Source organism: Cervus elaphus, chromosome 19 (genome assembly GCF_910594005.1).
Source record: "Cervus elaphus chromosome 19, mCerEla1.1, whole genome shotgun sequence".
NCBI classification, from domain to species: domain Eukaryota; kingdom Metazoa; phylum Chordata; class Mammalia; order Artiodactyla; family Cervidae; genus Cervus; species Cervus elaphus.
This window is the reverse complement of record NC_057833.1, coordinates 53,121,914-53,147,326: the sequence shown is the minus strand read 5'-3', so window position 1 is coordinate 53,147,326 and position 25,413 is coordinate 53,121,914. Positions and strand designations below refer to the sequence as shown.

Genomic DNA, 25,413 nt, shown 5'->3' with positions numbered 1-25,413 from the left:
TTAGACATATGGGTCTGGAGTTCATCAAAGAAACTGGAATTAGGATAGAGATTAAGGAGTAATGAGCACACTAATGATAAATAAAGCCCTGTGAATGAATAAGGGATACCAGTTAAGGAAGAAGGAGAAGTCATTATCTGTTAAGTTGGATTTTAAACTCTACATGATTTGTGAATGTAATAATAAGTTTTAATACAGTTCTTAAAAATAAAAACCTAGTTTAAAAATGTAAAAAAAAAAAAAAAGAACAGCTGGTGGTTTGGAAGGGAGCCACCCAGCTCGGAGAGAGGTGTGAGTTCTGAATCGGTTTCTCACTCTTAGCTGCTGTGCATTGGCTGAAGAGGAGGGTGGAAACTGCTGAGTCATTCTCAGACCAGTTGGTTTTCCTAAGAGAAAAATTACAGATGAGTTTGTTAGAGCTTTAAATATCATGTGCCTCACTGCTGAATGTATCAGAATGGAGGAAGCAGTGTTCTGTAGCTGCTTTCCCAAGGCTTTGAGATCAAGGACAGAATCTGAACTCTGCTCATATCGGCTGTGAAAATCCAAGCTTTCAACCCCAGCTGATTCAGTGACTGTACAAATATACCTTGTTCAAAAAATAAATAAATAAATCTGACATTAAGTGTGTGTATTTATATGCTTTCTTCAATCTGGATTTCTGAATAATTTTATCCAACATAAAAATATGATTTTGTTTCCTTCCAAGAGAATTCTATACATCCTTCCTTTCTAAAGAACAAATGACTGAACTCCATGTAATTTCAGTAGCGTCAGTTCTTTGGCAGTTCCCTAGTGTACAGATTTCTAATTCTCACTTGGTCCCCAGGATATGATTTATTTGTCAGAGTAGTTTTATGAGGTGCTTTTGCCTGACTCTGATTCTGGATAACACCCTGATGGGATGAGCAGATGGTGTACCTCACCTCCTTTTACAGGGCATGAGGAAAAGCGAGAGAAGTCAGGGCAGAGATGGAACTATATCTACCTTTTTCCCCTGTGTAAAGGGTCCAGTATTTTTAGTTAACCTTGTTGGGAACACAGAATATAGATTGCTAGGTGAACTTGCCGATTATTGCAAGTAGATTAAACTGCACTAGGCTGAAGAGTGAGTGGCTCCCCAAACATATCTATGTCTTAAACCCTTGAATTTGTGAGTGTTGCCTTATATAGCAAAAGAGACTTGACAAATGTGATTAAGTTAAGAATCTTGAGATGGGGAAATGTCCTGGATTATTTGGGTGTGCCCTAAATGTAATCAGGGCTTCCCTGATAGCTCAGTTGGTAAAGAATCCACCTGCAATGCAGAAGACCCCGATTTGATTCCTGGGTCAGGAAGACCTGCTGGATAAGGGATAGGCTACCCACTCCAGTATTCTTGGGCTTCCCTTGTGGCTCAGCTGGTAAAGAATCCGCCTGCAATGCGGGAGACCTAGGTTCGATCCCTGGGTTTGGAAGATGCCCTGGAGAAAGGAAAGGCTACCCACTCCAGTATTCTGGCCTGGAGAATTCCATGGATTGTATAGTCCATGGAGTCGAAAAGAGTTGGACATGACTGAGCGACTTTTCACTTCACTGAAATGTAATCATATATATTCATAAAAGAGGGTGGTAGAGGAGGATTTGACAACAGAAGAGGAAAAGGTGATATGATGATGGAAGCAGAAATCAGAGTGATGCACTTTGAAGGTGAAGAAAGGGACCATGAGTCAAGAAATTTCTAGAAGCTGGAAATGCAGGGAAATGGATTCTTCCCTTGAGTTGTCAAAAGGAACCAGCCAACACTTTGACTTTAATCCATGGAAATGGATTTCAGACTTCTGACCTCCAGAACTGTAAGAAAATAAATTTAATCATTTAAAGCCATTAAATTTGTGGGAATTTGTTACAACAGAAACAGGAAAGTGATACAATAATTATGTAGAGTGGGGGTCTCATCTCCAACTAACCATTAGAATCATCCCCAAAGCTTTAGTAGGTTTGGACCCAAAAATACAGACCCAAACCTAGTAAATCAAAATATTTAGTCCTGGGGCCTAAAGTCTGCTTGTTAAACATCTCTTCTTATAGAAATGAGGAAATCAAGACTTGTAGAAGTGAAACAACTTTAGAACATAGATTCATTTAAAATTAAACTTTATTATTATGTCCTTTGACTTTTCTTCCCCCAATTGTGCTGCTTTTATGTAAATGTGATTTCATTCGAGGCTTTGGGTTGGCATATCCATTACAAGGAATAAGTAAAAGCAGAAATTTTTTTTTTTAAACTTAAAATGTGTATTGATTAGAATGATGCAATCTGGCTTTCTGTGTTTGGATCTGTGATCTCTAAAGCTAACCTTTCCTTGCAGAGATTAGACAGCAGGCTGGGAAGAATGCCTTTGAAATTGAGAACAAAGACCAGCATGCAATTTACATTGGTGTGCTGGTGCTGTGCATATTAAGTTTCTTAAAAATTTCAGCAGGATAGGATTTTGTATATAATTTATTTATAAATGGTAAGGATGTCTTTACCCTGCTGAACTTCCTATAGGATTTTCATCAGGAAATAAAGTTTTTACATACTCCCCCTCTTCTAAGGCTTCAACTACCGTCATTGATATGATGACCTCCTGTGTCTTGTCTCCTGGGCTTCCCTGGTAGCTCAGATGGTAAAGAATTTGACTGCAATGCAGGAGACAAGAGTTCAATCCCTGGGTTGGGAAGATCCCCTGGAGAAGGAAATGGAAACCCATTCCAGTATTCTTGCCTGGAAAATTCTATGGACAGAAGAGGCTGGCGGGCTACAGCCCATGGGGTCGCAAAGAGTTAGACACGAATGAGTGACTAACACACACACACATACACGTATCTAGTCTCCTAGCTCTCTCCTCCCCCCTAAGTTCCAAACACATACAACTGACCACATCCTGGTATCTCATCTTTGGTTGTCTCTGGAGCAACTCCAGTTTGACGCTTGGATCTCAGAACACGCAGGGCTGTCTGTGTGCTGTGCCTACGCACTCGCGGTTGCTTCTAGCCCCCACCCCTTCTAAGTTAGTCACTTTCAACCTCTCTCTAAGGCTGGGCTCAGGAAGAGCTTCCCTGGTGACTTAGATGCTAAAGAACCTGCTTGCAGTGTGGGAGACCGGGGTTTGATCCCTGGGCTGGGAAAATTCTCTGGAAAAGGGAATGGCTACCCTTGCCAGTATTCTTGCCTGGAGAATCCCATGGACAGAGGTGACTGAGCATTTTCACTTATCTTTCAGGAACAGCCTCCTTTAAGAAATTCCTCTTAGTCTCAGCTAGTCCAGATTCCATTCCTTTCCTATGTCATTTTGTGGCATCATGTACTAACACATAATATTTGCTGAATGAAAGAGTGAGAACTCTTTCTCAGTCTTTCTCTCAATCAGACATGAAGAAGCAAATGATTTTATTTCAGTGTTGAGTAGTTTTAGGACCCCTATCAACTAGGGAGATGTTTGATTTTCAAAATCAGCATCAATTGGAGGGCATTCAGAAAGTGCTCATACCCTGGAAAGAAGCCTGGCGTCTGGCATACTTGGCTTGAGTCAAGATTCTGGGTAGTTCTACTTAGTTCCACCTAACTGTCTTGGGCACTGATGCAAGCTTGAGGTGGACACTAGGTGTGGTTTTAGAAACTGGGGACACACTCCCTTTCCCTGGCCTTAGGCCCTCAGTTTAGCAGGTGCCACTAAGGCTCCCTTTGGAGCCTGGGCATGGATTCAAACACACCTAATTTCTAATCCAGTCTCCATCACCTTTCTTGCTTAGCAGTGACCTTGAACAAGACACTCCATCTCTCTGAAGTTTACATTCTTTAATGGTAAAGTGGCTCCATCCTAGATTTATTTGGAAGATTATGAGTTAATTCATTAATAGCACATCACTCATACATATTTTTCAATTGCAGATTAAATAATAAGGGATTATTTCCTAGAGGAAGTGCTAGGACTTCTGCTGGTCAAGGGCTGATTGTGAGCCTCAAAATAACTGAATAAACGTATCTAACTGGTGGGCTGGAGGCTGTCCGGAAAACTGCTGCAACAGGAAGGTGTGTGAGAGTAGGGACTGGAAAACAGTCACAGGGAGAAATGTGTCTGTCCATAGTGGAGGAGAGCCTTTACAAGTTCTACAGATTCCCAAGACAATATATGAACTGAACAAGACAAGAGATGGACAATTAGACTGTCATCTGTTTTCTTTGTCATCCTCCAGCCCCAGCCATGCTTACGGCAAAGACTTGAATACAGTAGCTTGGACCAGGGCCTCTCTAAGTTAGTGCTAACTCTGACTCTCTGGAATTTTCAGAAGCTTCCATGAATTGTGGCTGAAGAAGTCACAGCAAACTGGCCAGATAGTTTCTTACCTTCAACTCAGCCATTTTCCTTCTGCTGCAGGTGTGATGATTTCAGGAAATACAGGCCCTGATGCTTCTGCTTCTCCTGCAAACCACCCTCTGGATGTTATTCCGCTTCTTCACTGTGCTCACTGGTCAGCAGGTCACTCAAATCAGTTACAGGCATTTCCTAACTGGGCTATGCTAGGGAGAAAGTCTAGCATCCTTGTTCCCAAACCGCTTTCATAATTGCCTTTGGTTTTTATTAAACCTGGGCTGTTTCTAAAGAGTTTGCAGAGGCCTGTCTCCTCTTGACCCGAGATAAAGGTTGATCAATTATTTGTTTTAGGTTTAGGAGGGAGGCTTATCACTAAAGGCAGAGAATTTAAAGCTCTCTGTGAGAGGAACTGTGGCAGTTAGCGCTTGGTGTGTGAGGCAAAGGCTTCTCCACTCAGTCCTGACTCAGGCCAGGAAGGAACACAGCAGAGTGTTCCCTCTCCGAGCAATGAGGAAACGAGTTGTGCCCTGACAAAGGTGTTTTCCCATAGCTGCCTGAAACATGGACCAGGTCTGGACAGCTCTCCACACTTGCCTCCCAGGGATGAGCTGGGTGAACAGTTCAAAGCCTGAAGCACTCCAGTTAAAGCCAATTTAGATGTTTACTACTGTTCCACTTGGGCTTCCCTGGTAGCTCAGATGGTAAAACATCTGCCCGCAATGCGGGAGACCTGGGGTTCAATCCCTGGGTTGGGAAGATCCTGGAAAAGGAAATGGCAACCCATTCCAGTATTCTTGCCTAGAAAATCCCATGGACAGAGGACCCTGGTAGGCTACAGTCCATGGTGTCATGAAGAGTTGGACATGACTGAGCGACTTCACTTTCTTAATTGTTCCACTTAATTTCTCAAATACATTTAGTGTTCTTATAAACTCCTTAAGAATATTATTTCCTTATGCTTGTGTCCCTCTAACAAGAGACCCAAGGGTTATCTTCCAGTCACTTTTCCATGACTCCCTTGTCCTTCATCTTGGCTACTCTCCTTAGCCATGGTCAGGTATCAACTTCATGGCTAATGGCATTCAGGAAGGAAGAAACCATATATTGAATGCTGGTCATGCCAGATTTTCCCACAGACATTACCTCATTTAATTGCACAAAAACAATCTTGTAAACTAGGCTTTATTATAAACTCAAGTGCAGCAGACCAAGCAGGACATGTAAATGGGTAAGGTAGGCTAATTTTAAAGATATATAAATGAAGTTCCAATTTTTAAACACTGGCAACTTACACAAGTGAATGGATGAATTAATGAATGAATGAAGTCACTGTAACAGATTGTAAAAAATGCCCACAATTTCCTTTCATCCTTGCATACATGCTCCTTTGCAATGTGACTTTGCTGCTCCTCCCAAAGTGAGATGGAGTTTTTAACTTATCTCCTTGAATCTTACTTTGGCTAATAGCAAACACAACATAAGCAGAGGTTTGAAAAATGCTTGTGCTTTAGGATTTTCCCATTTCTTGCTACTTGAGACCAGCATGCAGGCTAGCCTCCTTGAGAGTGAGATACCATCTGGACAAAGAGAATGAGATACCACCTGGATAAAATAACCTTTGGGTCTCTTATTAGAGAGATATAGGCATAAGGAAATAAGATTCTTAAAGAATTTATACCACGTTGTCTTTGTTGAGTTGTCCATGCCCTCAAGAGCCAGCACTAGGTGCCAGATGTGTGAATGAAGCAATGTGGCTGCCAGATGACTGCAGACACATATGTGATCCTAGGTGAGACCAGCAGGAGAACCACCAGCTAAACCCAGCCCAAATTGTGGATACACAGAATTGTGAGCAAATAGAATGACATGTTTTATGCCAGTAAAGTTTTGGGGTGTTTTGTTAAGCAGTGATAGGTAACTGATACAATTATGTCAAAAAAAGCATGCATACAGGTGTGAGTGACTATGGACTGCCAGTTTGACACCTTCTGCTTTAAATAAATGGGCCTAAGCATCTTCCAGAGGTCCCCAGGCTCCAGCATACTGCAGTAGCAGTAGAATGATTTGCTTGTGTCTGAGGTGTTAGTGCAGAAAGACCAGCCCAAAGGCACTTGTTGATAGAAACAAGTGACAGACTGGAAGCACACTGTGTGGATTGATGCCTGCAGGTTAGGGAACTTACAGCACATCTCAGCATATGTCAGCACAGGCAGCTGACATTGTGGTATTACATAAGCTTCCCTGGAATTTATATGCAAACCTGGGACAAAGGGGGAAGGTATAAACCCCAGCTTTACTGAGGCTAGGTTTTTATTATTCCTGCAATATGCAGACTCAAAATCAAAAGTGAATTCAGGATAAATATTTCTTGCATATCTGAGTTTATGAGTACATTGGCTCTTGAACTGCTATTGATCCTGGAAGCCAGAGTTTGGTGATTAGGGAGAAAAATGGATGGGAACCAATGGGAGACAAAGGAAAAGCTTTACTGCTTTGATTTTCCATAAAATTCATGTGCTCTTTCTGAATCAGCTTTAAAGGCAGATTTAAGAGGTGTTTCAGTTCTTTCCTAAGATGTGAGAGATTTCTGAAAGAGTAAGAATGTGGTAAGAGATCCTTGACAGAATGAAAATCATTTTAGGGGCCTGAAAATATTTAAAGTCGAATAAACCTATCAATTTCCTATTTAGGGTTTTTTCCCAAGTTGGTTCACTTTATTTCCTGCCTTCTGTTTTTGTTAACAATAACTCAATAAAACAAATATTTGCTTTGCACCACTATGTGCCAGGTATTGTGCCATATACACATAGGAGAAATGAGAACACATAAAACACAGAAACACACAGCTTTGATTCTATGTCTGATGGCTTTCTATTTTAATCTAATTACATATTTATTTCACAACTATTGGGGACCTGCTATATGCCAGGCCCTGTGAGATGTGGGGGATACAGAGATGAGTCTGGTCCTCTAGGAGGGTGCGCACTGGAGATTGACCAATAAATGGGCCATTACAATGGGGTGCCTGAACTCTTCCTGTGACAAGGAAGAAGAGTCTATGGTGTTATGGGAGGGATTAGAGACTGCAGAGCTCTGACTAGCAGGACAGGGAAGGCTTCCTGAGGAGGCAATAGCTGAGCCAAGTCACATACAGTAAGGGATGGATCGAGGGAGGATTGTGTACAAAGAGAAGTGCAGTGCATTCAAAAACCTATTTTTAGTGCACTGATGGAATAGAGTGGAGTCTAGTGAGGGAAGTCTTTCAGAAAGGGGAGTTTGGACAGATGTTTAAAGCAAGGGAAAGAGGCAGGGTGATTAACATTCAAAGACACCCAGTGGAAGAAGCAGGTTGTGTGTAAGGCACACAATATACTGGGTAAGGCAGTCATATACTGGACCAGAGAAGAATCACAGTATCCAAGTGGCGAGCAATAATAAAGATGCTAAAAACCAGGCAGAGGGAGAGGGATCCAGTGAATGGATGTGGGGAGCAGGTGAAGTGAAGAATTTGAAAAGGACCAGGAATTGGAGACAGCAGATATATGCCACCTCTGAATTCTGGCACAAGATAGGCTTACTCTCTGCAGAAGCTCTGGACTCAAACACACCAGGGAGTGGGGAGAAGGACCAAAACCAAGTGTAGTGATGATGAAATCTCCACTTTCCTTCTCTGACTGCACTTCCAGAATGCTACCAGCAATTGTCTTACCCTCCAGACAGGACCCTGGAGGATTCTTCTCTAGGACAGTGTTCCATAAATACTATACATTTTGATAAATACTTATTAAATATAAAAGATAAAGTCTTTCTGGAAATGCTTCTTTTAATGAGGTAAATGGCTCCCTCCCACCTTAATTTATATATTCATGAATTCATAATTCTTATTTCTAGAAAGACACAGGATTCCACATCTTTTAATCCTAGTTCTTGCTTTTACAGACATAAATGTTGAGAAAATTTGTTCGCATAAATAAGTGGTTATGAATGGAAGGGATTTTTTATATCACTGAAATTCCTTCTGAATTAAACACCAAAAATCACACACTGATCTACCATTAAATATTATTTTAATGACTTATCAGTTAACAACTCAACGAGGTTAATTTTATTGTAAGCAAATAATTGGAAACCTGATTTGGATCAGCTTTGTTACCGTTATTGGAACCATTACTGTTAACTGTCACCTTTTCACTTGGAGGTGCTTTGTCTAACTCATTTACTCAGAAAGGGTTAGGAAAATAAAAATGTTAATTATATATACTTTGCCTATATAATTATTTTTGATAAAAATGTTACTTCCATATTTTGATAGATTTCTTTCATGGTAAGTCTTGACATGAAAGAAAGTGCCATATAGCCACGGATGTTTCCTATGAAAGCTCTTTGCTTTGTCCTCAGGAGCTATTCCTTACGAGCTCTGCATTTTTTTTTTTTTTTTGTAATTGTGAGGAGTGGAACAGACAAAATCCTTAAATAAAACTGGTATTTAGAAATGCCCCTTTGTTGGCATCCTGAAGATATTTATACCCTGGGGCAATAAGCCGTATTTCTATTGCACTACTAGGGAGATGCTCCTTTTCTATAGTGGGAAAAGGGCAATTGTGAATGTAGAGGTAGGAAGTAAGAACCAGCATTGAGCTGCTTCACAAGTACTGTTAATAAAGATACATTCATATGGGAATTAATGACCTGGAAAATGATCCCCTTAAACTATTTGTGCCTTTGTACCTCTTGGAAGAGATACATGCACACATCTCAGTTGGAAGACCACTGATCCACACCAAGTAAGTGGAAAACACTGCATCCAGGAAGCTAGGGATTGTCACAGGGTAGCGAGAAGGATGAGCGGCACGCCTAGAGAGCAGTCACTCCAGAATGCAGTTACAGCAGTGGTCCCCAACCTTTTTGGCACCAGGGACCAGTATTGTGGAAGACAGTCTTCCCACGAATGAGGCGGGGGGATGGCTTTGGGATGATCCAAGAGCATTACATTTATTGTGCACTTTATTTCTATTATTATTACATCAGCTCCACCTCAGATAATCAGGCCTCAGATCCCAGAGGTTGGGGACCCCTGAATTAGAGGATGGAGGACATCAGAACTGATGCCTCCAAGAAGAAAATGAAACTGATAGATTAGCTGATCTATTTGATGGTACTGAGCAAGATTTTAGATCTTTGTTGAAGTTTAAGGGTTTCACTCTCCACCATGACTTACTGATGACCTTGGTAAACCTTAGTGGTTATCCAGCTGAGAAAACAAATATGGTATAAGAGAGGGGCTATGTATAAGATGACATGGTATTTTATTAGAAATAGATACACCCTGAAGGTAGAAAGTAGTAGTAATAAAAATGGGTAGTAGTACATCAAGACAAATATCTCCTGTTTTGTGAACAAAGGATGTGACAATCTGGTTACAATTGCTGTGGTGTGTATAGTCTTGAGAGGGGGGCATGGCTCTGTTCATTACAGGGTGATTGTGCAGAGGAACCCAAACATGAACTTTGATGAACTCTGCAAAACTGGTGCCATTAAAGTCTATAATCCATGTATTCCTTACTGTTTTTAGATATGAATTTGTTTTTTTCAAAGGCTGGATTCTGAACTACCTGCATTAAAATCACCTAGTTTGCCTGTTAAAAATACAAAATCCCGGCCCTATGTCATATAATAGGGTTGGCCAAAAAGCTCATTCTGCTTTTTCCGTAAGACTTCATGGGAAAAACCAAAGAGACTTTTTGGCCAACCCAATACATAGAATTGAGTGAAGGGGGCAAAAGAAATTTCAGTCTTTGCATTTTAAATAAACACTTCAGAGGACTTTCATGCATTTTTGAGTTTGAAAGTCATTTCTTTGAGTTCTTAAATGAAGGTGCTAATTAACTGTAACTCAAAGTTGGATCTCTTTCCTACTCTATGGAGCAGCCCTGGTAGGCTCCAACTCCCAATTCTGCATCAGGCCAACATACTGGGTAATATGTGAGGTTCAGGGTTCTCCCAGGACTAGGCTTCCTGCAACCCTTCCTCTCCTACCACAGTAATTTAACTCAGTTTTGGGATTAGGGAGAAATGAATTTTTTATTTCCTTCTCCTCCTCCCCGCAAAGGGTATCCTCCTTTGAATTTTAACAGATATTAAATCAATGCAGACATCCTGTTAGACCGTCAAACTTCTCAAAACAGTTGCTACCTGTGCTTTAAACCAGCATTTAGATACACATACAAGGCCCTACCTGGGCTGGGTGCTAAAGCACACACTATTGAAATCAAGACTCAAAACCTCTGATCATAGAGGCCGGTTAGGAACTCTACCTCAGTCTGACAACCCAGCCTAACACATCAGTTCTATTAAGTCCATTTTCAGAATGGATAGAAAAACAGCAGTGTCAAGGCACCTGGATTATATCAAAGATGCCTCAAGTTCAGGGACTTCTGAGAACCTGAATAAAGCTGATATAGATCAACCCCTTTGGGAGCAGCTCTTTCCTTAGAGCACTAAAGTAGAAAAACCAACCCATATCCTTAGCTGGGTTGCAAACCAAGCAACCTGAGGGACAGATGAATGGACAGATATTTTTGTATCTGGTTGCCTCCACAGTGAGTAAGAACACTGGTTAGACATCCGAATCACTACAGGGGAAAACAAAAAACTTTCTCTATTGCTAGCAATTTGTTCCATCAAGAAAGCAAGAAAATTGAAGATTTAATTAACACTTCTAAGAAAGTATTTGGTGTTTACACTTGTTTATTACCTAAAAGCAAATTTTATGAGCAGGTCTCAGGAAGTCTTGGCAAAAATTATGCTTCAAAAGATTCTTTTTGAACTCTGGCTAATAACATTCATTTTGGCAAACAACCTTATTTTGCTGCTACTTATACTGCAACAAACTTACTGTAGAGTATTAAAAATTATTTTTCCTTAGAAAACTATAATTCAGGAGTCAAGCCTGACAGCAAGAAGAAATGGAGTGGAGTACTGTTAATTTTTCAAAGTTGACCCTGAAGCCATCAGGGATGGGTTATTTTTCAATAAGGGAGAAAATACAGAAATTGGAATAGATCTTTTTCTTAATTAAGGGAAACAAAGAGGAAGAAAGGGCTATTGATTTATTTTTTAAAAAAGGAACACAGAGAACTTCAGTTGGTTTAGGTCTGTGTGTATGCATTTGGTTTCTACTTCCTAACTGCACAGCCTTTGTCACAACATACTTGTGCCAAATTCCACATACAGATCCTGATTTACATAGCTCTCCTCTACGTCAAAAAAGAAATCAGGGCTAACTCTTGTGGGGGAGGATGTGAAGAAAGACTGGAGAATATTCTAGCTGATGAAAAGTGCTTTCAAATCCTTTCTCAATCCCCAAAACTGCCGTTCTAAAAGCACTCTCTAACATTGTGATTTTGATATCCATTTTCAGCACACCTTGACTTCCAGAGTATGGAACAGAAAGAGAATTTAGTGTTTTTTTCCTAGTTTTAAAAGGAGAAGCTGAAACTGTGTATTATATTATTATTATACTTTAATATGGAGCAAAATCAGGAGTGTGGAGTCTTACAGCAAAGCTAGAGGGAGAATATGTGTGAAAAGGTGTTGTTGAATAAGGCAGCAAATTACAATTTTTGCAAAACAGGTTTATATATTAATAAAGAACTGGGGCAAAGGGAATTATACAAGCAAAAACGATGGGTAAAAAAAGTAACGATGAACAGTTATGCATATACACACACACCGCCCCCAAAAATTTTAGATTATGAAATTCAAGAATCCTAGTCCATAATTCATGTAAATGTGTTGCTGTGGAACTTATTTTTACTTCTCTCCATAAATGCATTGTTAACACAAAGAATAATATTCTTAGTTTATGGACTATAGTTAAGGGACATTTTAGGAGTTGACTTTTCCTTCAAAAATAAAAATAAAAACTGAAGAGGGTGTAAATCCCTCTTACTGCCCTTGTGCAGGTCTTAGATTTCACCCTGCCTTTTTCCAAACAGAAAACAGTAAGAGGGTGCAGACAGCTGTAACCTAAAGAGTGAAGGATTTAGTGAGCTGTCAATTTCTTGCAGAATTCTTCTTTACTGGTATTGCTGTTCTCTATGTATTATTAATCTATTTATATTTAACTCCAGCTATTAGTTTGCCTCTTCCAGCCACTGAGCCATTTGCAAAAGAGAAGAGAGAGAGACAAGGGTTGCTATTATTAGGCATCCTTGTGTGTGTGATGAAGGTGGAGACAATTAAATAATACCATTTTGCTTCTTTGAAAATGACAGAGATTGTTTGGGGTGGACAACTCAGGGCTGGTTAACATAACCTTTCCCCTCAGAAGGCAAAACAACGGAGATACATTTCTGAAGTACTTAATTAAGCCTTCAGCAATGAGTGTGGGAAAATTACAGACCCATAAAAATCCTCCAGTTCTAGGCAAGAGTAAATTTTCTCTGCAGCATTCTGTCACTGCTCATTTACTGCATCATTTTGACATCTCATATTTCCACAAGGTTTTTATATAATCTATAAACAGGGACAGAAAGGTGAAGAATAGAGAGAATGAGGACAAAGTCTGGACCTCCCACGCTGTTACTTCCTTTCAGTTTTCCATTAAAGGGTGAGGCTGAAGGGTGGCATTTTAAGATGATTTCATTAAAAGGTTGAGACATTAATAAACGACACAGCAAGAAGAAAGCTGTGAAAAACTGCCACCGCTTGCTCACTCTTCCAAAGGATGAGTGTAATTCAGTCATAATGTAAGCTCTTTAATGTTCCTCCCCCAAACCTTTTTCGATCAGGAAAGCCTGGAATCTGCAGGCAAGAAAGAGAATCATGTTAGGACTCAAAACAGGCAGAGTTCAAATGCTAATAGCTTTTAAACTGTTTTCCTTATTTTTTGTTTCTGTATATTATTAGGCTGTTGTTCTTAACTCTCTTTTTGAGGTTTTACTCAGAAAATCACAGCAGATTAAATAATAAAAATAAATTCTACTAAAATGAAAAACATTTGCCAAGCAATTGGTGATAGTGTCATCTAAATCAGACAGGATGAAGGTGAAACTCACAATACTCACCTGCTGGACTTTCATATGAATTATTTGCATTGTGATAGACTATGGATATGTACCTTTGCAGTCTCAAGCAAATTATTTCCTATTATTTTATAATGTAACTTTATCTCTGGATTCTTCTTGTTTCTAAGACCCTTATTTTCCCTTGATCTGAGTTTTTCTTCTGTATTTAAGAAGACAGAAGAAAGTCAGTTGGTTGGGCCTGCAAAGTACTCCCCCGTCACCCTAACTTCTTGAAAAAAAAAAACTAAAAAATGAATTTGGAAGTTAATTTCAGATCAATCAAACCTTTCCACAAATTCAAGAAATCATTTTATCAAAAAAGATAGATACAGACCTGATTACCATCTCTTAAAAAGTATCTCTTCTCTATGACCTGTTAGAAACAAAGATATCAAGGGCTTAGCATGTATACCTTGAAAAAGCAGTAAGCACGCTGACCACCGATGGCACTAAAAGGAGTACACCCAAGTCAAGAGTCTACAGACGTCTACTACACCGAGTTAAGTCTGGTGCTAGGGGGGTCAGGATTGTGGAAGTATCTTTATAAAAGTCTGTCTCTAGTTCCAGAAAGCATTAACATTAGGTCAAAAAATAAATGAACAAACAAAAACGACTAAATAACGAGAGAAAATGACATGAGATCTCATGCAATTCCCAGTGTAAATCTGGAAATTTGGCTGCAAATTTGGTTCAAAACTCTCTAGCAGTCAGCCCCAAAAGACACCAGACAGAATCCATAAGATAATTCAATCTGCTGTATGGCAGAAACCAACACAACAGTCTAAAGCAATATCCTCCAATTAAAAAACAAATTAAAAAAAAAAGCAAAGCATTTTTGCTACTACAATAGCACAACTATTCTTTAAAGAGGTCTCTGTCTGTATAACGTAGTCAACTGCCATATCCCTCCAGTAACCACAGTTGTAAAGTCTGTAGGTCCTTAATGGAGACAGATGACACAATATCAAAATCGGTCAATTAACTTCTTATGGACTTAATCTGCACCCATAATTCATTACTTTCAGAACTGTTTGTATTTGGTCAATGGGAGAAATAAGGCAAAATCCATCACTATTACTGAAAAGAAGCCTTCAAAACATACGCCTTTATATAATGAATTTAAGAGTACCACATGTCTACATGATTAACACTTGAGAAACTGCAATGTCACCAGAGACAGTATTATTTTCTTTACACAGAGCTGTTGTGATTAAGAAAAGGTCAGCAGATTAGAATACAGATTATTTGGAGATTAAGAGATTAGAGTCTAGAATTATGAAGCTAGGAATTTCTTCTGAATAAAGCAGAGTGTCTTCTTCCAGGCCTGTACCAGCTTGCTTCCACTGGCCTGACAGCCATCTCACCTGGATTCTTTTTATCTTCAAGACTATGGCTCAGTTACTTTTAGCCACAAGAGACTCAGGGTAAGGCTGCATTCACTGGCCTCAAAGGCAGAAAAGCTGGTTAGTGATTAGTATACATCTAAAATACCTGACCCTACAAAAACTATGACAGAACTGATTCTCTTTCTCCTCTCCAGGGTAGGACAGGAAAATTCTATTACTCTAGAGTGGAGAGGAATTACTACTAGTGAAGGGAGTGTGGAAAAGGATTAGATACCCTCTTGGAAAAGAAATCCTGTAAATTCTGGAAGATAAGATGCAGAGAAAACTGGGTTAAATTTAGCTGCCAGGTTCCTTGCTTTCAGCCAACCACCGCAATCTGGAGGTCTGGCCAACCTCTTAATCCACCTACCTTTTGTTGTGATTTAGGAAACCAAAAGAGAAGTTACTTTTCCCTTTTGCTCACAATTCCCTGCCCTCAACTTGTGTTATTATTCTCCTATCAAACCTTGCTCTCTTCTTAAAACCAACTAAGTTCCCTCCAATGTCTTTCTTTTAAGCAAAGCTTTGCCTGACAACTTGAATCACACTGGCCTATAATCCATTGTTTTTCTGGGATATAACTTATCACATTTTATTTTTTTAATTTTAAAATTAATAAATGATTTAAGCAACTTCCCTGGAGGCTCAGAGGTTAAGACTCTGTGCTTCCACTGCAGGGGCCACGGGTTCGATCCCTGGTGGGGGAAGTAAGATCCCACATCCATGAGGTATGGCCAGAAAGTAGAAAAAAAATTTTTTTAAGTAAAAAATAAAATTAACAAATTATTTAAATTTAAGACAATATATTATGGGATCTTTCCATGTCAGACACAGATCTATGAATATAAGATGTTCCTAGGGGACACAGATGGTATATGCTGGTCACTCAGTTGTGTCTGACTCTTGATTCCATGGACTCTAGCCCACCAGGATCCTTTGTCCACAGAATTCTCTAGGCAAGAATACTGGAGTGGGTAGCCATTCCCTTCTCCAGGGGATCTTCCCAACCCAGGGATTGGGCCTGGGTCTCCTGCATTGGCAGGTGGATTCTTTACTGTCTGAGTCACCATGGTGATCATGGATCTAAACCAAATAGGAACTCATATGTTTTAACTGTGAAAACAATGTGGAAAGAAAATTTGGTTCCTTGCAGTGCTTCCTACCATTTTTTTTCAGTCATGGCACATTTAGAGAATACTAATATGTGTGTGTGACATGGGGTAAATGGTAGAGCCAGCCCAGGGGCCTTGGCTGCTCTGAGAACTGAAGGGATCACCATCTCAGTACACCTGTACCTTTTCTGCCACACACCAGTTGGGAGTTTATGCAATGAAGCAAAAATTTCCCAGTGGTCTAATTTTAAACAGGGATGAGCTGTGGGGCCTATCTTATGTTGACCTACTAGACAAAAGAGCCAAATATTTAGATCTCTAAATAGCTAAAAGAAAAAAGACTCATAAGACAGAGCTATGAGGAGGGAATTTTTTTCTTGGGAAATTTACTTATAAAGGAAATATAATACAGAAATTAATCTTTTTTCAATAATAATACAGAAATACATCCTATTTCACTTTACTGCACAATGTCAACATTGGGTGAACAGTTTAACTTGATCAATATTATATACAATGCAGAGACATGGCCTTGTGAAGGAAAGACAAACAGTGCTCTAATTTACCAGTATGCTGAATCATTCTACATTTTCATTCCAGTTCAGGACAACAAGATGATGCTGGTAAGAGTCAATAACTGGAATGCAAAGGTTTCTGATAGGGAAAATTAGGGAATCAAGAAGATGACATAGCCTTAAAAGTAATAGTAACATTTATGTGGGAGAATAATAGTAGCTGGGTGAGCAAAATAACTCAGGACTTTAAGTAGAATCTCCTCAGTTTAGTGCATTTTATGGGGGCTTCGGGGTAGTGAATGAGTACAAAAAGAGCTAGAAAATATGGAAACATAAATTGTTTTAAGGAGGGAATTAGGTATCTTAAAAAAAACAACTATTTGAATCTGGTAGGTTTCATCCTTTGCTTAGAGAACACTGGGGATAGAATAAACACATCAGCAGGAAATTGAGCAATTATACAAACAGATAAGAGAGCTCAAAACAAGTATTATTCAAGCTGTGAAGTTCAGGATGAAGGAATAAAAAGACAAAGCATTCTGCAAAGAATTTAAACTCTCATGGTACATAAATTAAGTTTAAAAATAACTTAATTGAAGCCATTACCTTATCAAAAAACCTACTGAGCTTGACAGCATTGGAAGAACCTGCAGCTAAGTACCGTGGATTTGTGCAATCCTAGGAGATAAAACATAAGATCCACAATTAAACGCTGGGAAACATAAGCTTTTTGTTAGTCATTACTGTTCCTCTTGCACATTTCTATAATAAAACATTAGGCATCATACTCTCATAAAACATTCAAGTAATTTTTCAAATTATGATACACAGAGCAAAAAGGAAAGTGCTAAAGGAAGACAAGGCCACTTACTCTTTGTTATTTAGGCAATTTTAGAGGACACTGAACCAATGTATTCATCATCAAATAACTTCATAAAGGAAGACAAGATTGGTAATGTCTTACTAACAACAAAACTAAGATACTACTTACGTGACTTACCTGTATTTACCTTGAAAAGCAGAAACAGAGCTATCAAAAATAAATAACACTTCACTATTTAATACTAGTTATTTACCAGTACTCATCTAACTTAAGTACTCTGAAGTTCTTGGGAAGAGTAGGAAGCATGAAAATAAGGAGTAAAGGAGTAACAGGAGAAGAAAACAGAGCAGTTGCCGGGGCGCCTCACTCACTGAATGCAGGCGCCACATCCGTGGTGGGCCGTAGAGATAACAGTAAACAAGAGATATACTGTGATAGTAATAAACAACAGATAATAAGTTTATTTTAAAATACCATTATTATTTTTAATAGTAATTAAATAAGAAACAACAGATATTACTAGAATAAAGAAGAGAAAATGGGGCTCTGAAAAGACAAAATAATCTGAAATAGTATAATGATAGTACATTCCAATGATTAGTAAAGACCTTAAGTGGTTTACTATCCTTTTCCTGGAAATCCAATGTTGAATTGCCTTCGCTTGTCAATACTGACTTGCCACTTCAAGAGACTGATTACTGCGATTTTTATCTCAAATGCCACTTAAAACCCAACCATGGGGATATGATACAGGCTTCTTTGCCAGGACAGTATTTAATTTTTCAGTTATAAATCATCTGTGTTCCTTGGGACCTAATTATTGTTGGATTTATTCCGACTGTAATTTATTTGTAATTTATTCTGATAAATACCCACATGATTCCTTTCCAATATATTTTATAACAATCATCTATTTTACCAATATACAACATTTCAAGGCTCACGTTTTAAATTTTGGTTAGAAGCTAAAATACATTTTCCAAAACCTCAAAAGAAAAAAAGAGACTACAATAACTTTTCAAAGATTGTAGAGTAAAAGAAAAATCAGAGGTCTCAGAAGCCAGCAGGCTCTGAACCTGAGTATCTATCCCAGTATCTCTAGATTGTGTGACATTGGTTAGGTTACAAAACCTTTAAAGTTAAGCTTACTAATTTGTGAAATGGGGATGGCAATACTCATCTCATAGGATTTTTGTGAAAATTAAAGGAGATAATGCATGTCTAGGACTTCCCTGGTGGCTCAGATGGTAAAGCGTCTGCCTACAATGCAGGAGACCCAGGTTCCATCCCTGGGTAGGGAAGATCCCCTGGAGAAGGAAATGGCAACCCACCCCAGTATTCTTGCCTGGAAAATCCCATGGACAGAGGAGTGTGGTAGGCTACAGTCCATGGGGTCGCAAAGAGTCAGACACGACTGAGCGACTTCACTTTCTTAATGCATCTCCGGCACATAGCAGGTACTGAAATACTAGTTTCCTTCTTTCTTCATTCCAAGAAAATGCCATCAGATGGAATTTTTAGACACAAAAGCACTTAACATAATAAAAGATAATTCCATATACGGATTAAATAGACTGAAATATTGTGTAATCCACTGTATTTGAAATAATGTTTGAACATTTATATAGTAGCTGGGGCATATAAAAGACAAACCTTAAGTAGATATGTTTTACAAAAGGGATATTGGTTACATAATCGTCAGACTGTTAAAAGACTTCAGACGATTCCACATACAGCTAAAATACGAAATAAAAAAATTAAATCAAACATCAAACAAAAAACAAAACCTCTCCAAAACTTACTTCAACAATTTCAAGTTGACCAGGCTAGAGAAATCCTATAATTTTAGGATGAGAATTTTTGATCTCAAAGAACTATAAACTATCTGCTACTGATCATGACTAAGGGCAAAGCCTGAAAACTAATAGCTCTAAATGCTTGCCTAAGCTTGAGAAAGAAATCTTAACTAGGGAAGATGCTTCAGAATGATCACTTTGAAGTAAACACATAACAGAGAAAAATTTGTGCTAGACATGATAAGCCTGGTGGTGATTTAGTTGCTAAGTTGTGTCCAACTCTTGCGACCATGGACTGTATCCTGCAAGGCTCCTCTGTCCATGGGATTCTCCAGGCAAGAATACTGGAGTGGGTTGCCATTTCCTTCTCCAGGGGATCTTCCCAGCCCAGGAATCAAATCTGGGTCTCCTGCATTGCAGGCAGATTCTTTTCCGACTGAGCTATGAGGGAAGCCCACAACAAGCCTACCAGGATTTAAAACAATAAGTAATCGCCTCCCTGTTTATAATTTAAACAATTTGCCTTCCCCCACCCCAAACACAAGATAGCTTTGATTCTATCTCTGAGGTATACAATTATGTTAATTCTTACTGTTTAGTAATGTTAAGTAAATTCATATAGGAACCAAAGATGTTAGCATTAATACTGTTTAAATCAGTTTTTATTTGAGACTTTATATTTACTTGCTGAGTCTTTTTGACTGCTATCTCTTTTTGAAAAGTTTATCTAACTTTCCTCCTCATTTTTTTCTTCTCTGCATCCTCAAGACCCTCTTGTTGTTTCTTCTGTGTTCTAGACAGTGTACGCTGATTGAAGGCTTTCAGTATGTTGTATGTGAACACTGTGGAGACCACGTGTGCCCAAGTACCACTATTTGAGTACCTTTACATCTTGATAACAATTAAAGATGGCCCTGCCTTTGCAAGTAAAACAGGAAAAGCATATAGCTAGGTGATTGTCATAGAAACTCACAGCTACTGAAACAGATACATTCTAAAATACATTAAAAGTAATTGCTGGAACAAATTAGGCCTATTGAATGGCAAATTTCCCTTTGGAAACAATGTTCAAAAAAGTAACCTCAGCACTTCTTCAAGAAAGATATTATATATTCTATGTAATAGGAATTCTTTGGACTATGATGGTCCAGTCCTGACTACCTGGGACATAATGCGGACAGCTGAGGAAAAAAAAGCACCTCCACTGTAAAGCAGATTGTTAAAAAAAACCAAACAAACAGTGGAATGTCAGGCAGAAGCTAACTCAGTTATGGGGGTAGAGGTGGGGTTGAACCTAGCAGCGTTCACCAATGTTGAATCACAGAAAAAGGGCATCAGAATCACCTGAGTCATTTGTTAAAATTACAGAGTCCTGGTCCTTCTGTCACACCTTATGAATAAAAAGCTCCGGTTGTAGGGCACTTATTCAAAAATTTTCACAAATACTGTTGGTAATATGAATATGCAGTCAGGTTTGGGTACTTGGTGATCTAGATGATTTCTAACAATTCTTTCAGATCCAAGATTCTAAATGTTAGTTGAAGGATAATTAAATGGAAAATAGGTTTAATTGCAGAGCACAGGCTCTGGAGTTAGAGCACCTGGTTCCACCTGTGTAACCTTGGCTTAGTTACCCCTCTCTGCTTCTAGTCTTCATTTTTATTTTTTTAAATTAATTAATTAATTTATTTTACTTTACAACATGTATTGGTTTTGCCATACATTGACTTGAATCCGCCATGAGAGTACATGTGCTCCCCATCCTGAACCCCCCTCCCACCTCCCTCCCCATCCCATCCCTCCGGGTCATCCCAGTGCACCGGCCCTGAGCACCCTGTATCATGCATCAAACCTGGACTGGTGATTTGTTTCACATATGATCGTTTACATGTTTCAATGCCATTCTCCCATATCATCCTGCCCTCGCCCTCTCCCACAGAGTCCAAAAGACTGTTTTACACATCTGTGTCTCTTTTGCTGTCTCACATATAGGGTTATCGTTACCTTCTTTCTTCATTTTTTAAAATGGAGATACTTATAGTACCTATCTTCTAGGGTTGATGTGACAATGATGCATGTGAGACAATGTACATAAAGTACTAAAACAGTGTGCCTGGCACCAATAAGTGCTTAATTAACGCTAGCCTTTAGTTGTATTAAACCAGCATCACCATGGCTGAAATACCAGTACACTGATATATTGCATAAATCCTACTTGTAAACAATGACATATAAACCATGACTGAAACTGCTGGCCAGGATCATTCCCTCAGCAACACTAACTGGCTTATATGAGAACTTTCCTAGCCTTTTTAAAGTCTAGTTTTAATTGACATAAATATCTCAAGAAGGGACTCAATTCATGGTATAAATATATATAAGTATATATGAACTAATGCTTATGAAGCACTCCTAGTTTACAGTTTGTAACTTTCTCATTTGTATGTTTGTTTTCCCTTTAAGGTAAACTCTCTAGTTTAAGAAGCTAAGAGGCTTTTCTAAAGCAAGAATAAACAACGCACAGTATCAGTGACCACTCTTTGTCATCTTAATTATTTTGATTTTGGTGTGATTTTTGAAGATCTTTTCAAGAAAAAGCCGTGATTTACATTACAACAAAGTCTGAACATTGCAACAGATCAGCACACAAGGAGGCTGTGCCCATCTCATAATCTGTATGGCTCCAGTCTTCACTACTGTTTGGACTAAAACCCAAATGCCTGATTCAAATATAAAGCTTCTTCTGTGAATATGTAATTTGTGAAGTCTTTGGTTTTGCCTTTTCCTGATAATAAAGCATTCATTAGTGAAAATACACACCAAGTTGATCTCTTCTGCATTGAAATCCTCAGCCAGGAAAGCAGTCCTAGTTAAAACTTCATGACGCTTGTTTTCATGAATCTGATCCAGTTTAGTCCCTATTACCAACAATGGGATTTGGTTATCAGCAAACTGTTCCCGGTCATAATCCCTGTGATAAATAATAATGAAGAGGTGAATAGAATTTACCTTTTCTGATGTAGATGTGTAATATTTAAATGTAACTAGCTTATACTATTTTACATATACTTCACTAACTCTTGCTCACCCTTCACCTGTAAACCTACTTTTCTCCCAATTTCTTACACATGCCTGTTCATTTTTCAGTCAGTCTTCATCATCTTTCAAGTTCCAACTATTAATTCAGCTACTCAAAATTTGTCCCTGGGTCTTATGGACTACTTGAATAAATTGAGAGCCCACTAGATATATGAAAGTAGGCTGACTGACTTCTCCTAAAACTCTGTCTTCTAAGGCTAACAGCTCAGAAATTTTTCTGAGATATAAAGAGTGGATTCAAACCTCAGTGGACAGAAAACCCAGGAACCTAGCACGCAGTCAAGACTTTGGCAGAGGGGAATGCCAAGCTTCTGGGTACCTTCTGGAGTACACATAAGCTTTACATCCACCATACTTATTTCTGCATGTGAATAGCAAAGAAAAATAGATCATTTCAGGAAAATAAGAAATAGGAATGCTGAAGGCCGGAATAAATCAACCATAGCTGATGCTACTGCCTGGGGAAAGATGGATTCAACAAATGGAAAGGGAAAGAAACAGGAAACAGTTTAAATGTAAAATTAGTAAAAGGAAAGAATTAAGCAACAAATAGTTGTCTGCCCTGACATGAGAGCCACGGAGACAAAGAACAGGCAGTAAGAATCACTTGGGGTTGGTGGCCCTGGGTCACTCTATTACTGAAAGGAACATACAGCCCAATGTTATTCAGTTAATATAAATTCTACTCACGTATGAGAAATAAAACAGATTTTGATTTCTGACATAGTATAAGCTCAGTTTATAACAGTCAGCAAAATCTGGTTGCAACACCTTATGTCAATAAATCAATAGTTCATAACCCAACCAATATAAACCAGGTGAGCACAGCTTTTTCCTTCTTTTGGCATTACTTTTCTTTCTCTTTAAATAATCTAAATCTTGTGTATATGTGTGTATAAAATTACCAAATCTCTTTGCCCTTCACAATAATCTTACAGAGCCTCAATTACTGTTCAGCCTTGGAGCTCAATTGTTTTGAACTATTTTACCTCCCATTTCATAAAAATGTTATCATTCTAATTACTGCATCAAACCAATAACAGTTTGAGTTCAAGGCTTTTGTTTCTTCTTACCAACATCAACGCTGACTTAGGAGACATGGTCCAAAACTGAAAATTGCTTTATTAGAGAATAAAGTTCTTAAAAAAAAAAAGTATATGTTTATTTATTTGGTTGTACCAAGTTTTAGTTGCAGTGTGCGAATTCTTAGTTGAGGCATGTAGGATCTAGTTCCCTGACCAGAGATTGAACCTTGGGTTCCCTGCATTGGGAGTGTGGAGTCTTAGCTACTAGACTGCCAGGGAAGTCCCGAGAATAAAGCTTTGAAAGTGTCCTCCTTTAGGACCTCCCCGCCCCATACTCTAACTTTGGCTTACATACAAATATTTGTATGTATTTTAACAAACATCATCTTTGACACATATATTTTTTTGTCACTTGCAGTCTTTCATAATCTTTTGCAAGTTAACATACATATATTTACTGTATATATGTAACATAACATATATGTTATATGAAATATATATATAAATATATACACACACAATCTGTTCTCTCATTTCTTTTTTTAGCTTTCCTTTTCGCTCATTTTCTTTCATTAAATCTTATATTCAATTTGAAATTTGGTATTGAAATCCTTTTTTTCTTTTCAAATCATTAGGTAAAAAACAAATTAGGAATTTTATCATGAATGGATAAGCCTGATAATAACATCAAAAGAGACAGATAACCAGGTTTTCATATTATATGTACAATACCACTTTGGCAAAAACAAAAAAACCTTGCATCTTTCAGACTACTGTATTTATCTACCATTCTGGAGAAGATAAGAATTCAGAAAAACAAATAATTTGGAACGTGACACTCAGATACACAAGTCATCCTCAACTAAACCCTCACAACATTATAACTAATTCAAAGTGAATCACAGATCTAGAAGGAAACCAAAAACTATAAAACTTCTAAAAGAAACACAGATTAGGCAAACAGTTGTTATACATGATTCTCAAAACACAATACATAAAGGAAAAAAAGAGAAACTAGACTTCACCAAAATGAAAAATTATTGTTTTGTGAGAGATACTGCTAAGAGAATGAAAAGACAAACTACAGACCGGGAGAAAATATTTGTCAGTCAAACATCTTACAAAATGATTATTTTGGAAGGTACATTCTTGTGACTGCTATAGCATTTCAAACCAATTGTGAAGCAATTTGGGCTTACCCATTTGTTACCAAGACTCCAGTTGGCACCAAATCCCTATTTAGAGCTTCCAATGACCAACGGTACAAGTTTTGGGATGACTTCTTATTTGTTAAGTCATGCACTAAAATAATACCTAAAATAATCAGAAAATAATGTCAATATTTTAACATTTCCTCTTCATTTCACAAGTGACAAAGCATTAGATTGCTTAATGAATGCATTCTGGTATGACTAACAAACTCAGACATGATTATTTAAAAATTTCCTCTGTAAGTTCTTGCAAATAATTATTCAAAAATAATTAACTAAAGTTTTTTCTTTGTCAGTTATATAACTTTAAGAAAAATTCTACAAGAGCTGACAAAAATTTCATTAAGCTCTTAGAATGTCTTTTTTTTCCTTCATTAAACACTTAATGAGTGCCTACTCTGCCTGGTCCTAATTAAAGAACTACTTCATCAATAAAAAGAATCAAAATTACTATAAGTATAGAAGAAATTATATTCATTCAAAAAGATTATTTTTCTACACTATGCATCTGTCATAGACACCATACATACACCTATTATTTACACTCATTAAAATATTTAATAATAAAAATTTATTTAAGTGGTATTGATTTAATTTAATACAAACTGCTATTCTTTAGCTGACAAGATGTTTTCTTGAAGGTTACGTGGACCTAATCAACTTAAAAGTCTAATCATTTAGTTCTCTGAATTAATGCCTAGCTATGTAAGCTTGCTCAATCTGTAAGAGATTTAGTTAAAACATAGCAAAAGAAATATGCCACAAGGAGACAGGAAAAGATAGTTAAGAAGTATGAACAGTAGAAAATAGATGGACTTTCTAGAGACGGAGAAAAACTGTAAAATATGAGGTTGAGAAGTACAATTAAATAGAATCAGCTAAGATCCTAGACAGAAAGGCAAAGCAGGTAATTATGATACAATATATACAATAGAGGAAATGTTTTAATGCCTAGTGAAATTTAGAGTCAAGAGACTATATGTTTTTAAACAAACCCCAACTCTTTCCTATATTACCCAGATTCTACTGTGAAGAGAGA

At 38.0% G+C, this 25,413-nt stretch overlaps 2 protein-coding genes and 1 non-coding gene across 3 annotated transcripts in view; 1 reads left to right on the top strand and 2 right to left on the bottom strand.

Moving 5' to 3' along the window:
* HGD (homogentisate 1,2-dioxygenase) overlaps nucleotides 1-4,598 on the bottom strand; it is a 44,239-nt gene extending 39,641 nt beyond the window's left edge. Inside the window, exon 1 of the mRNA XM_043875367.1 lies at nucleotides 4,373-4,598. Coding sequence (XP_043731302.1) covers nucleotides 4,373-4,387 — 15 coding nt within the window. The 5' untranslated portion in view covers nucleotides 4,388-4,598. The remainder of the gene's footprint in view (nucleotides 1-4,372) is intronic.
* Nucleotides 4,599-11,850: 7,252 nt separating this feature from the next.
* Nucleotides 11,851-25,413, bottom strand: part of RABL3 (RAB, member of RAS oncogene family like 3) — a 37,855-nt gene continuing 24,292 nt past the window's right edge. Inside the window, exons 4-8 of the mRNA XM_043874172.1 lie at nucleotides 24,363-24,477; nucleotides 21,860-22,010; nucleotides 17,027-17,098; nucleotides 13,743-13,781; nucleotides 11,851-13,145 (exon numbers count right to left, since the gene is read on the bottom strand). Coding sequence (XP_043730107.1) covers nucleotides 13,080-13,145; nucleotides 13,743-13,781; nucleotides 17,027-17,098; nucleotides 21,860-22,010; nucleotides 24,363-24,477 — 443 coding nt within the window. The 3' untranslated portion in view covers nucleotides 11,851-13,079. The remainder of the gene's footprint in view (nucleotides 13,146-13,742; nucleotides 13,782-17,026; nucleotides 17,099-21,859; nucleotides 22,011-24,362; nucleotides 24,478-25,413) is intronic.
* TRNAC-ACA lies at nucleotides 18,473-18,544 on the top strand. The gene has a single exon. It is a non-coding gene; the product is annotated as a tRNA-Cys (tRNA).